Here is a 13,763-nt window from a genome sequence, read left to right as displayed (position 1 = left end):
CTTGGGTCTGATTGTCTATTTCATATTGCAGATGGCAATAGGGGTCTACTAGTATGTCACAGGAATTAGGAAATATCTTTTTTTTACTAGTCTCAGCATCATCTTTTACCTACAATATGATCTTGAACAAACTGTTATCTCCCGAACCTGTTTCCTCATATATTTCAAGCCTGCTTTAAAAGCACCAAGATTTACCCGCTAGGTTAATGAAGCTTGTTTAGAAAGATTCCGCTCAAGAACAAAACTCATTATGAAGGCAACTAGCTCTTGTCCATGCGCCATGTCTTCAGAACTGTCTAACTCTGTCTGAATGTGTATCCAGTATCTCAAAGCTGTAGGCCATGTCTTCAGAGACTTCAACTGTGGGAGGAAGTCCTCTCCCCACACCCTGTGAAACTTTGGAGGCAGAAGGAGCAAAGTCCCCAAGACTTCCCTGAGAAAGCCAGAGTCAAGTGGGGGTCAGGATGGAGATGAGGAAAACTTCCCAGACTCTCTTGGAGACTATTATCCACCTGCTGAGTTAGCTAAGTAGCATTACCACTCTTTGGGGCCCGCCGCTCCGGTTGTGTAAGTCCTCTCTCCTATTTCTCGCCACTTCTACCCCAGTGACCTAGCTCCCCAGGCCCCACTTCTCTTAACTCTCTCCTGCCCCACTCCTCCCAGACCCTGGAACCCCATCCTTGTCTCGGTCCTTCCTGCTTCTGCACTCACCAGCCCCTGGGCCAAGGGCAGAGAACAGCAACAGCAGCAATAGGGCCGGCGGCAGCTGGAGCCCAGACCTGAGTCGAGGCTGGGAAAGGGGCAGAGTATGAGAGAGGCGGGGGGCCAGTGGGAGAGACGTGGGTAAACACAGAGATGAGCGCAAAGGCTGGGATAAGGAGTTGCGCCGGGCTGAGCACTGGGGCTTCACCAAGGGCAACGGGTGTGACTGAAGGAAGGAGTGTGCCGGGCACGGGAACGCGGACCCAGACGGGGCAAGGGGTTTCAGCAAACGCTGGGAGTCGGGCGAGGACAAAGTCTGGGCTGGGATGTGAGAAAAGGGGTGGTCCAGCAAGGGCCGAGGCGGAGACAGGGGCCAGGCCAGGGCCAGGGACTGGGACTGGCGGGAAGCCCTGGACCTTGGCATCTGTAGGGACCCAGGCCGCAGCTGGGACGGATTTGGGAAGCGGGGCGAGGGCGGGGCCGGAGGCCAAGGCTGGGATTGGGATAGGACGAGAGGCCGGGACAAGGGCTGGGCCATGGCCCGGGGCGGGGGCGGGGCCGGGCAGGCCAGCGCGGGGCGCTCGCAGAGCTGACCCGCGGCTCCGCTCCCCACCCCCGGGGGGTGGTCTTGGGTGTCCTCGAGGGTCCGGGGTCGGGGTCCGGGACCTGGGCAGGAGTTCAGGCCTGGGCGACTCCGGGCTGCGCTGAACCGGCGATAACCAGGCCCCGCGGCGGCGGCCTCGGCGTGACGCTCGTCGGGAGCCCCGCCCCCCGCCTCGCAGGATTGGTCTCTCTCCGTAAAGCCCGCCCCCCGGACCGTCCTATTGGCCGCTTACTTAAGTCGGCTGGGCTTCGAGGACGGTCTCCGCCCCGACCCCAGCTCCCTGAGACCTTCCCTTCCCACCCGGACCACAGGGCCGTGGTGACCTCTCAGATCCTCGCCGCCCCCATCGAACATCGCGCGGGGACCCTCGAGACGCTCGCCCACGCAGGCTCCTCGCTCGGACGTACCCGCGACGTGCGCACAGCCTACGCAGAGACGCGCTCAGCCCCCGGCCCCAAGCCGGGTATCCAGTGCAGCGGGCTCGGGAAACCTCACCCACGCGCGAGGTGACCACACTGCTGTTGCCATGGAGACTGATGGCGTTCCAGTTGCCCTGGTGACAGATCCCTTCCCTTCCGGCCCGAGTTCTAGGGACTTCAGTCAAACACTCCCCTCTCATTGATGCTCCCCCTCCCCCGCCTTGTCTTTTTCTTTTCTGGCCCTTCCCCAGGTCAAGCCAGAACTCGTCTGCGAGGGTCCCCAAATAGTACACTTGCGAGCAAGGCCTTTCAATTAGCTCCTGCAGCCCGGCTCATCCACACCAACAGCACTCCTTCCAGGGGGACCAGGAAAAGATCCTAAGGATTTATAACTACCGAGCCTAAGTCCAGAGGTAGGTAGTTTCTCCAACAGTCCTCCCTACACCCAAACCTTGAACCCATTCCTCCTCCTCACACCTTCTGTTCCCCCCCCACCACCCATTCTCTACTTTTCATCCTTACCTCTCCCACTCACCCAATTCTGTCTACCCTCTTCCCCTTTCATTCACTCCCATGCTCTGGTTCTCTGCCCTCAGGTCCTTTTCCCTGTAGCTGGCTGAGGTCACCTTCCGTCCCATCATCCTACTTCTGCCCCTTCCCAAAGTCCTCTTTAGAAAGGCTTATAAGAGCTTAAGATGCAGTATTTCTAGGGCATGGGGAAAACTAGAGCAGGGAAAGTTGAGACTCCTCGAATAGGGTTGCAAATGATGACAGACCACCATGGTGGTGCTTGCCTATAATGTCTGCACTTAGCCAGAGGCAGGAGAATTGCTGCAAGTTTAAGGCCAGTTTGGTCTACATAGTGAGTTCCAGGCCAGCCAGGGGCTACATGGTGAAACTCTGTCTCAAAAAAAAAGGGGGGGGGGGGTTGAGCTGAAGAGATGGCTTAGCAACTAAGGCACTTGCCTGAGAGGTTCGACTCGCCAGAACCCACATAAGCCAGATGCACATGGTGGTGCATGTGTCTGTAGTTCGTTTTCAATGGCTAGAGGGCCTGGCATTCCCATTCTTTCTGCTCCCCTCATAAATAAATAAATAAATGAAAATTTTAAAAAATAAAGAAAACAAGGATTGAGGATGTAACTCAAATGGTAGAACACTTGCCTTCCATATGGAGGGCCCTCAGTTCAATCCTCAGCACCTGAGGGGAATGCCAAGGCCAGGAAATTTGAATTTAACCTTTAGCATGAGTCACTGAGTATTCTGCAAAGATCTTGATTGGATCAAGGAGAGCCACCTTCCTGGACTTCAAATTCTTCACAGCCTCCTGAATTTACCTCAGCACAATATCAACTCATTTATATTGTCACTGTGAGTTAAATTGTCACTCTCCCAAGTCCAGTGCTTAGCATAGTGCCTGAGTAAACGTATAAGATCAGGCTCTTTATAAAAGTGTAAGTTTCATAAATAAGTGGAAGAATGGGTCAGTGTGTTGGGGATGGTAGTAGAGGGGCAAAGCTATTAAAGAAGCAAAAGATATAATAAGAATTTGAACAAATTGGAGGTAAGAGAGGAGAGGATATGTTTTGGGAATATTTAAAAGATTGGAAATAAAGATTGTTTTGTTGTTTGTTTGATTTTTCGAGGTAGGGTCTCACTCTGGCCCAGGCTGACCTGGAATTCACTGTGTAGTCTCAGGGTGGCCTTGAACTCATGGCAATCCTACCTCTGCCTCCTGAGTGCTGGGATAAAAGGCGTGCGCCACCACGCCCCGCTGGAAATAAAGTTTTATTTGAAGATGAAGGCTAGGGTAAAATTCCGTTTTGCAGCCTATGTGGAACATCCAATTAAAAATGTCTATCAAGAAGCCGGGCGTGGTGGCGCACGCCTTTAATGCCAGCACTCGGGAGGCAGAGGTAGGAGGATCACCGTGAGTTCGAGGCCACCCTGAGACTACACAGTGAATTCCAGGTCAGCCTGGGCCAGAGTGAGATCCTACCTCAAAAAAACAAAACAAAAAAAAAAAGTCTATCAAGGACTGGAGAGATGGCTTAGCTGTTAAGGCACTTGCTTGCAAAGCCAAAGGACCCAGGTTCAGTTCCCCAGGACCTACATAAAACCAGATGCATAAGGTAGTGCATGCGAAAGGAGTTTGTTTGCAATGGCTGGAGGCCCTGGCGCTCCCATTCTCTTTCTCTGCCTCTTTCTGTCTCTGTCTCTCAAATATCTGTTTCTCAAATAAATAAATAAAAATAAAATATTAAGAAGAAGAAATGTCTATCAAGAAAGTGTTTTGCTTTCTCTCTCAAATAAATAAATATAAATAAATAATTAAAATAAAAAATGGGCTGGAGAGCCAGGCATGGTGCACACGCCTTTAATCCCAGCACTCCGGAGGCAGAGGTAGAAGGATCGCCGTTAGCTCAAGGCCACCCTGAGACTACATAGTGAATTCCAGGTCGGCCTGAGCTAGAGTGAAAACCTACCTCAAAAAGGCGGGGAGGATAGGCTGGAGAAATGGCTTAGTGGTTAAGGTGTTTGCCTGCAAAGCTAAAGGACCCAGGTTTATTTCCCCAGGACCCACATAAGTCAGATGCACAAGGTGGCACATGCATCTGGAATTCGTTTGCAATGGCTGAAGGCCCTGGCATGCCTAGTCTTTCTATCTGCCTTTATCCTCACCCAGCCCCCCAAATAGATAAAATAAAAAGGAAGTGGGTTTGCATGTAAAGTACAAGAGTATAAAAAGCTTCAAGCTAGAAATATAGTTTTGTCCAGGCACATGCCTTTAATCCCAGCACTCAGGAGGCAGAGGTAGAAAGATGACTGTGAGTTCTGGGCCAGCCTGGGACTAAAGAGTGAATTTCAGATCAGCCTGGGCTAGAATGAGCAACTGCCTCAAAAAAAAAAAAATAGAAATATGGATTTTGAAGTCATCGGTCGCCAGATGTGGTAATGTATCTCTGTAATCCCAGTACTCTGGAGGCTGAGGCAGGAGGATCACAAGGGGTTCCAGGCCACAAGGGGCTACATAGCAAGACTCATTATAAGTAAATAAATAAGCCAGAAGCATATGGCTGGGTTAAATTAAGCCTCATGAATGAGATCAACAGAGGACGTCTATGCTGGAGTATAGATAAGGTCCTCCCTTAGGCAGCATGACATTCTCCTGCATTCTTGGAAGCCAACCGTAACTTTGGCTTACACATTCTCAGTGTCCAGGACTCCATGGCTTCATCTCCAGGGTCCTAAGATATGCTTTGACTCTGTAAATAGCAATATTGGGGCTTCCGTTTGGGGCATGGTCCTCTGCTACCATCTACTGATGGGATTCTGGCTGCTTTGACCTTTCAATCTAAATTCCAGCTCTCTCACAACCCATAGCATCATGCCACGTGGGGTGTGAAAACATGAGTGAACCTCCTGGCCTCATACCCTGAGACCTAGAGCTCTCCTTGCTCCTCTTGTGTCTTAGGTATTCTAAGACCTTTTTCTTAATCCTTAAACCCCTGTGAACCCTGGGCTCTACCCTGATTTGTAGACCCTCCAATCCCAACCTACTGAAGCCTGTACCCTTTTTTACCACTAGATGGAAGCAGACGAGGTAACAGAAGAGCCTCAAACCAACATGAATGCAAAGGAGCACCCCTCGTCAAAGGACCCCACTGCTGAAGACCAACAGGAGCCTTCTATCCCTGAAACTCTCCAGGAGCCTTCTGTCTCCCAGATGCCTTTAGAGCAACATGCCTCTGAACCTCAATTTGAAACATCTACTTTCCTGATTCCTGAGATCCAGGCCTCTGAGGGCCACCTAAGGCCTTCTGTCTTTGAAACTCCTTTAGAGCCTTTTGAACTTTCCTTGGTGTCATCCACTTCCCAGATCCCCTTAAAACCTCACACCTCTGAAAGTCTTGTGAAGCCTTCCCTCTCTGTGGGTTCTTTAAAAGTGTCCATCCCTGAGAACCCTTGGGAGTTCACTACATCTGAGACTCAGATTTCTAATGTCCCAAGAGAATCCTTTCCTTTTCAACCTTTGCCAGGAAACAATATATCTGAGTCTCCCCATGTTTCTTTAAGGGAACTCTTCGTTGCTGAAATTTCTTCCAATGAGATCCCACAGACCCAAGACCCTAAATTTGAGTACCTTCCAAAGGACTCCCTCTCAGGCCCTTCAGCCCAGGTTCACATGGACACATATACAAAGCAGGAGGAAAAGACAGGAAAGGACAACCAGAAAGTGGACACCAGTGAAATCACCACCCACACAGCCTTGCCTGAACCCCATCTGAGCAAGAAGGGGAAGAAAAGAGTTAGCTGTAATTGCTCCTACCTTTCCCCTATTCTGATGACTGTCCACTGTCCTTGACTTGCCCCAGAAGGCAGGGACTGGGTTACTCTTGAACATGGATCCTTCTCTTAGTTTTAGGACTTTTACTTCTTCCTGATTACTCAGCCCTTCCTCACCCTTCCCAGATCGTGCAAGTCATCCAGAGGTCCTTGCTAAGCAGGCAGAGCTGGTGGAAATGGCTAAGGCAATGCACAGAGAACAATTCAGGGCTCCGTCGAACAATCTTTTCCAGTGGGAGAAACAGGCAGCCCTAAAGGCCATCCAAACAGGTGAGCCTAGACAGCCTTTAAGAAGCCTTTCACAGACCCACAGACAGCTTCAAACCCAGCAGGTCTGGAAAGCTGCCCATTTAATAGGCACCCCTTGTGGAAATAGCCTTGCCAACCTACCCTGGAATCTGAAAGGAAAGCAGGTGGACTGGCCAAAAAATAATAACAGGATAGATCTGATAGAAGGTGGGGATAGTCATATAAAGTCCAAGTAGGGTCTGGTAGAAGTACTAATTTTTTTTGGTTTTTCGATTTTTCAAAGTAGGGTCTTACTATAGCCCGGGCTGACCTGGAATTCACGCTGTCATCTCAGGGTGGCCTTGAACTCAGGATGATCCTCCTATCTCTGCCTCCCGAGTGCTGGGATTAAAGGAGTGCACCACCATGCAGCGCTCAAAAGCACTAATTTTTTTGTTTTTACAGACAGAAGGGTCAGGGGCCAGCCCCAAATAGTCTACACCAGTCACCTAAAGAAGAAATGGCCCAGGGCTCAGGACAGTCACTAGGAACCCTGTTGTTCTGATATGGTACAATATCTTGGTCCTTTTCGTAGCACTCTGTTATAGGCTTTCACACCTGTATGCCAGATTCATGATCACTTAGGTACCCCAAATCCTTGAGTATCCCCACCAAAGAGTTGAGTCAAATAACCATAATGAGTCCAACTCCCAGCTCATCACTAGTGCTCTTGACATTGCTGTAAGTGCCCTGCTGTCTCCGTAATGGGAGTTCAAATGATCTGTGTACATACTTGACACCCTGGGTTTCAGCATGCCTACTGTGTTAGTGGGTTCACACCAATAGAGAATACTAATTTCAGTGAGAAGACCAATCTGACCTGCTATGAGGATTCTGGTATTTCTAGACTAAATCCACTCCAAAGACTTTGGTCTTTGATCTATCTTTTTCTTTTATGAAGGGAATATAGCTGTGTCAAAAGGCCTAAATTTTTGAGATAATTAAATGATTACATAACGTCTTTATCCCTATTCTCTCCACTTTTTTTTAATTATTATTTATTTATTTATTTGAGAGCAACAGACACAGAGAGAAAGACAGATAGAGGGAGAGAGAGAGAATGGGCGCGCCAGGGCTTCCAGCCTCTGCAAACGAACTCCAGACGCATGCGCCCCCTTGTGCATCTGGCTAACGTGGGACCTGGGGAACCGAGCCTCGAACCGGGGTCCTTAGGCTTCACAGGCAAGCACTTAACCGCTAAGCCTTCTCTCCACTTTTGAACCAAGAAAATCAATGATCTTATTTGTTTCCCGGTTTCCATTCAAGTATTGAAATGGCTATTTTGTTTTGTTACTGTTTTCGTTGTTCTTACGTTCTTGCAAAGACAGGACCTGGTCAGTCCTTTTAGTATTCTTCTTGGACCTACCTATCCACTTCCTTCTCTTCAAGACCTGCATTTCTTCTTGGGAATGAATGTCTGTATTTCCCTGACTAAGTGGGCAGTGTATATAGAAATGAAAGTGTTTGCACAATTCCTAAGCAAAGATAATTTGGGGTCTGTCTTCTTCTAATGCTGATCTTGAGTTCCTGGAGAATCGAGACTCTGTAACACTATATGGTGTGTGGAGAAATTTCATATGTAAGTTTTTTGTAAAATTCTTTCAACGGACACTGTGTGCCACCTGTATGCCAAGCATCAATTTAGTTACGGAAGTAGTAGAACAGGTAAGGATTCAAGTACAAAAATCCCTCAAATATATAGTGTGACCCTGTTTCAAAAAAAGTTTTTAAAAACCTCAAATAATTTGTACTCTTATAAACAATAGCAGCAAGTAAAATGACAATTCACATTAACAACTGCTCAACCAGAGTGCTACAGGAGCAAAGAAAAGGGACACTAATTTTGGGTGTAGATAAATACTATAAGCCTTGGAAAGACTTCTTAGCTGGTATCTATAAAATGGTAAGAAGAAGTGGTCAAGCTAGGCATGGTGGTGTATACCCAGTCTCAACACTTGGGAGGTAGATCCAAAGTTCAAGGCTAGAGTCAACTACATAGCAAGAATATATCTCAAAATATATAAAAATAATACTAAAAGAATAAAGGTGAGACATGACTTTTTTTTTTTTTTTTTTTTTTTTTTTTGGTTTTTCAAGGTAGGGTTTCATTCTAGCCCAGGCTGTCCTGGAATTCACTACGGAGTCTCAGGGTAGCCTCAAACTCACGGCAATCCTCCTACCTCTACCTCCCAACTGCTAAAGGTGTGCACCACCATGCCTGGCTATGACAAGGCATCTTAAGAAACCAAAGCAATGCGTTTTTGTTATTGTTTGTTTTGCCTGGTCCACAGTGTTGTGGGCACTAGCTCAGCTCTACAAACAGTGTGAAGCTAAAGAGTTATGATTATATACTGAGAATCACCAAAATATTTTAAGTGGGACAACAAATAATATTTGTGTGTTTTTTTAAAAAAATATGTGTGTGTGTGTGCATGTTCATGTGTGTGAGTGTAGGCATGTGCGTGCCATGGTTCATATGTTGAGATCAGAGGACATCTTTCTAATCAGCCCTCACCTTTCACCTCATTTGAGGCAAGGTCTCTCATTGTTCACTACTTGTGTGTCCACTTTCTTCCTCACCATGGGCATGCTAGAGTTACCAGAAGCCCACCACACCACAGCTTCTGGCTTTTACTTGGAGTCTGGGGACCCAAACTCAGAGTTGCAAGTGCTTTATTCACTGAGGCATTTCCCTAGACCCTAGATTTGTGCTTTTGAAAAATCACTCTGGCAATAGACTGGACTATAGAAAAGCAAAATCAGACATAGGAAGACTGTTGAGAGGCACTGGTGGTAATCCAGGTAAGGCGTGCATGGGTGAAGGTAAAGAGTAGTGGACAGACTCAAAATGCTGACAAGGTAAAACTATTAGATTGTTGGATGTGTGGATGGAGTAAGTTTAAAAAGTAGAATAACAAGACTATACTTTCAAGGATCATTTCTTTTTTTTTAATTTCACTTTTTTTTTTCTAAAATTTTGTTCTTGTTATTTTTATTTATTTGAGAGCGACAGAGACCGAAAGAGGCAGATAGAGGAAATGGACGCGCTAGGTCCTCCAGCCACTGCAAACAAACTCCAGACATGTGCGCCCCCTTGTGCATCTGACTAACGTGGGTCCTGGGGAACTGAGCCTCGAAATGGGGTCCTTAGGCTTCACAGGCAAGCGCTTAACCACTATGCCATCTCTCCAGCCCTCAGGGATCATTTCTATACTTTGTTACTAGAGAAGTTTCCCTGACTGTAGAAAACTGAAAATTGTTTTACCAAAAAAAAAAAAAAAAAAAAAAAGTGGAATAACACCAAAGTTTTTGGCTTAAGTGGCTGATTGGATAAATGAATGTCTAAAACAGTAGTTGCAGAATGAATATGTATAGATGAACAGAGGACAAAGACCAAAAGCTAAGTGTGGAAGTAATAATTAGATATAGTGCATTTTAAGCATTTACAGAACATACTGCTGAAAAGAGTCTAGTAGACAGATGGCTATATGGAGCTGAAGCTCAGGGGAAAGGTCTAGATTGAAGGCATCCTGCATTTTAAGACAGCTGTATGTTGTATGGATACCTTTAAGAAATAGATGTTGGGCTGGAGAGATGGCTTAGTGGTTAAGCGCTTGCCTGTGAAGCCTAAGGACCCTGGTTCGAGGCTCGGTTCCCCAGGTCCCACGTTAGCCAGATGCACAAGGGGGCACACGCATCTGGAGTTCGTTTGCAGAGGCTGGAAGCCCTGGCACGCCCATTCTCTCTCTCTCCCTCTATCTGTCTTTCTCTCTGTGTCTGTTGCTCTCAAATAAATAAATAAATAAATAAATTAAAAAAAAAAAGAAATAGATGTTAGCATACAAATGTGATTATGCAATTACAGATCTGTACTGTGTTGTAGAGTCATAATGGCATCCCAGATGTTTCCTGTCCCTACCAACCTTTGTGCACTTATAACAGGAAAGGAGTTTGAAATCAGGGAAAAGATGGACTGCAAGGCCAGGTACTAGTCTTCCCTCTTTAAGAGCATTAAATAGAACAAGAGAATACACTCTGGGGTGGTATTGCCAGTCTCCTATTCAAATGCTTCATCTGAATGCTAGGCACTGATGTCCACACCTTAAATCGGACTCCCCTAGGCACTCAGGCCAAACCTTTATCTGTGGGCATAGGCCCTAGTTCACCTCAACACCTCACCTGCCAATCCATTGTGTCTCTATTCTAGAGTTCAGAATTTCTCTAGTGGAGTTCTGGCTCCCACCCACCCCATTGTGACTGCCTATGTCTGTACTCTCAACCAAGCATTCTGGGTGTTACAGACCGTTGGAGCACTGGCTGCCAGTAGCAAGCCAGAAGCAGCCAAGCCAAAAGCCACATCTGAATAGGCTTTAGATCCTGAGAAACTATGGGTAAGATGAGAACACCTGGCCTGAAACAGAACTGTGAACTGTTTTCCTGAAGGAGTTTGTTTCACTCACTCAGGAAGTCTATATTCTCTGAGCATCTGTTTTGTACCAGAATTAGAGATACTGATGAAAGATAGAACCTTCCTTTGTGGAGCTCACACCCTAATGAGAATACAAGTGAACGATCTACTGCAATGGATTGAGTGTGACGGGGAGCACAGGGAGTTGTAGAAGGCAGAGGAGGCACAGACAGAGACAGGTAAGGCAGGCAGAGACAACTTTTGGAAGAGGAGAAATTTCCATTGAGACTTCAAAGGGAACATGAGTCCTATAGCTGCAGATCCTAGGCAGGATTGTGAGCTGGATGTTGATACTCTGCTATTTCTCAGAGAATGCACAAGCCTGAGAGGAAGGTGCTGTCTGGTTCTCCTAATATGTCTTTCTAGCACTACACTTGCCTTGGTGAGACTGGCCATAAAGCCTGCCAGTTTCACACCCCACTCCTGAGCCCAGGCCCTCAGAGCTCTATCTGCTGGTGCCTTAGTGATTTTTTTTTTTACCACTCATGACTTTTGACCTGCCTGTTTGTGCTGACCTTTGGAGAGTCATTAGCAGCCCTTCTCGGGTTTATGGAAGACATGAGTTCCATAACACCAAGAACACTGAAGGGATTATGAATGTGGGGACCTGAAGAAGTAAAGGACAGGTCTTCTCTAACCTTTTGGCACCAGGGCTGTCCAATCTCTGCTTCTTCAAGATCATTTATTAACCATTCTTAGGAGCCAAGGCCCATCACCTACTGTCCACCTGACCAGCCAGCTTCCCTCTTCTTCACAGTAGACACCAGGAAGACTGGGTTCTAACATGGGGGAGATGAGAAACCCCACAAGTCACAGGGGAATCAGTTATATTCATGTTCATCTTCAAACAAAATGTCATCTAAGCCAGGTGTGGTGGCACATGCCTTTAATCCCAGCACTTGGGAGGCAGAGGTAGGAGGATCGCAGTGAGTTCAAGGTCACCCTGAGACTACATAGTGAATTCCAGGTCAGCCTGGACTACAGCGAGACCCTACCTTGAAAAAAAAAAAAAGTCCTCTATAATCTTCCTGCTCAGAAACAAAAGACTATCTTCAGTCATCTCTGTCAGGCTGACCGAGATGGAGAGAACCCTGGGATGGGAAGGGAACTGATGACACTTGGGAATGATAGTAAAGCCTTAAGGAAGAAAGTTTAAGGGGCAGAAATGAGGACTTCTAGGAAGAAACAGATACCCCAGCATAAAGGTGAGTTCCCCACCCCCCATACCAGGGGAGAAGTCAAATACCTGCAGGGAGTTTAGGATTTTTCTCTCTCTCACTTTTTCCTTTTGTTTCGTCCTTCTATGCTTAGGACTCTACATTGGCTGGCGCTGCCCCCATTACCTGTGGGACTGTTTCCAGATTGGAAACAAATCCAAGTGCTTTTGTGGACACTTGCTGAAACAGCACCAGATCGCCTCTGGTAGGGGAGAAGGCATCAGCCTCTGTCAAGTCTGGAGGGATGGCTATCCTGGGATGAGAGAGGGCGGTCTGTGCATGTGGACGGGGGAGGGATTAGCATGGGAGAGACTGACCCTCCGTTCACTCCCATTCTTGAAGACATCTCAGTGCCCTGCAGCGTGAGCCAGTGCCGGTGCCTCATGTTCTGCTTCATCCCATCACGTCCAGAGGAGGTGGGTGAGTTCTGGCTCAAGAGACGGTCCACCTTCAACCCCATAGCCTGGAGAGCTCAGTGCCGCTGTAAACACAGCCATGAAGAGCATGCAGCCACTGGAGCCCATCCCTGCCGACATCGTGGTAACTTCTAGTGCCAGGAGGGTATTTGGGGAAAATATTATGGGGTGAGGATGGATGGGTATGTGTGGGGAAAAAAGAAGTGAAGAATGTGGTCATCTCACAGGGATTCCACAATTCCTCGTGCTCTTGCTATTCTTGTGCCCCAGGCTGTTGCTGCAGCTTTTTTGAGTCTAATTTCCTCTGTGCGGCCTGTGACCGGCGCTGGGAGGAACATGAGACTTTCTTTGAGACTGAGGAGACCCGGAGACGAGGAGGGAGGCCTCATGGTAAATGAACAACTTGGGGCAGGTAGCATGCTAGCATCTGTAGTCAGGAGGAAGACAGGCAGAAAGACATTCCCACCCGCCCCCATCTTTTCCAGGCTCACCCCATCCACCTCACATCCCATGACTACACTTGTTTCTACCCCCAGGAGCAGATTATGAGCCTTTTGCAGAGATGAATATCCTCCAAGAAGCCGATCTCAACAACTCTGACCTTGAGGCCATCCAGAGCCAGAGACTGTCTAGTAGCCTCAGTTCCCACCCTAGATCCCCTGTATTCCCTGGCCCAAGCAGCCTCCAGTATGACCCCACACCTGACTCCCATACCTGACCTTTTTACCTCTGCTTTTCCCTCCTCCAAGAATATACACTATCAACAACTGGCGTAGGCCTTTCTGAGCCTGGCCTAGGTCAGCAATAAAGAAAAGTCAATAGATTCTGACTTGGCTGTGTGTGGGGCAGGTAGAGCCAAAATCCAACTTAGGTTCAGCACTTACTGCAGGCAAGAGATGACACTAAGCAGGAGACAGGATAGATCTACCCATTTGCCTCTATCACAGCTACAGTTGAGACTGGCTTTAAGAAGGAGGAGGCCATCCCAAGAAGGATAGACTAGACAGTCATTTCAGATGTATCCGGGGCTCCCATAAGGTAAACACTTTGTGAGGCTGGGGAGATGGTTCAGTGGTTAAAGGCATCTGCTGCCTGGAGTTCAATTCCCCAGTACCTACATAAAGCCAGACACAAAGTGGCACATGCATCTGGAGCTCATTTACTGTTGCTAGAGGCCCTGGCATGCCATTCTGTTTTTAAAAAGATAAAGACTTTGTAATCAAGTAGATTTCAGAGTGTAGTTTCCTACTGATGCACTAAGAAAAGAAAAAAAAAAAGGCTGAAGAGATGGCTTAGCCATTA

At 47.5% G+C, this 13,763-nt stretch overlaps 2 protein-coding genes across 6 annotated transcripts in view; one reads left to right on the top strand and one right to left on the bottom strand.

Annotated features, from left to right (window-relative positions):
• The window catches only part of Tmem8b (transmembrane protein 8B), a 24,289-nt gene extending 23,049 nt beyond the window's left edge, over positions 1-1,240 (bottom strand). For all 3 annotated transcript variants that reach the window (XM_004658328.3, XM_045147293.1, XM_045147304.1), the window contains exon 1: positions 712-1,240. In XM_004658328.3, coding sequence (XP_004658385.2) covers positions 712-1,240 — 529 coding nt within the window. The remainder of the gene's footprint in view (positions 1-711) is intronic.
• Positions 470-13,763, top strand: Fam221b (family with sequence similarity 221 member B). 3 transcript variants are annotated; one of them, XM_045147328.1, is made up of 8 exons: positions 470-567; positions 1,618-2,138; positions 5,315-6,041; positions 6,199-6,342; positions 12,140-12,250; positions 12,388-12,585; positions 12,732-12,851; positions 12,998-13,763. In XM_045147328.1, exons 3-8 carry the CDS (start codon positions 5,315-5,317, stop codon positions 13,177-13,179), a joined length of 1,482 nt encoding a protein of 493 aa, XP_045003263.1. In that variant the 5' UTR covers positions 470-567; positions 1,618-2,138; the 3' UTR covers positions 13,180-13,763. The 3 variants fall into 3 exon arrangements, with proteins under 3 accessions (XP_045003263.1, XP_045003268.1, XP_045003266.1); XM_045147333.1 differs by lacking the exon at positions 470-567 and having other exon boundaries at positions 1,429-1,812; positions 1,977-2,138; XM_045147331.1 differs by lacking the exon at positions 470-567 and having other exon boundaries at positions 1,429-1,862; positions 1,977-2,138.

The sequence above is a fragment of the Jaculus jaculus genome, chromosome 1 (genome assembly GCF_020740685.1).
Source record: "Jaculus jaculus isolate mJacJac1 chromosome 1, mJacJac1.mat.Y.cur, whole genome shotgun sequence".
In the NCBI taxonomy this organism is placed as follows: domain Eukaryota; kingdom Metazoa; phylum Chordata; class Mammalia; order Rodentia; family Dipodidae; genus Jaculus; species Jaculus jaculus.
This window is presented reverse-complemented; position numbering and strand designations above follow the sequence as displayed.

Bases quoted from the DNA above. Each gene is read 5' to 3' on its own strand.
- Fam221b (XM_045147328.1), top strand. From the start codon at position 5,315: ATGGAAGCAGACGAGGTAACAGAAGAGCCTCAAACCAACATGAATGCA. The intron at 12,251-12,387 runs GTAGGGGAGAAG...CCATTCTTGAAG, and splicing joins ACAGCACCAGATCGCCTCTG to ACATCTCAGTGCCCTGCAGC. The intron at 12,852-12,997 runs GTAAATGAACAA...TTCTACCCCCAG, and splicing joins ACGAGGAGGGAGGCCTCATG to GAGCAGATTATGAGCCTTTT.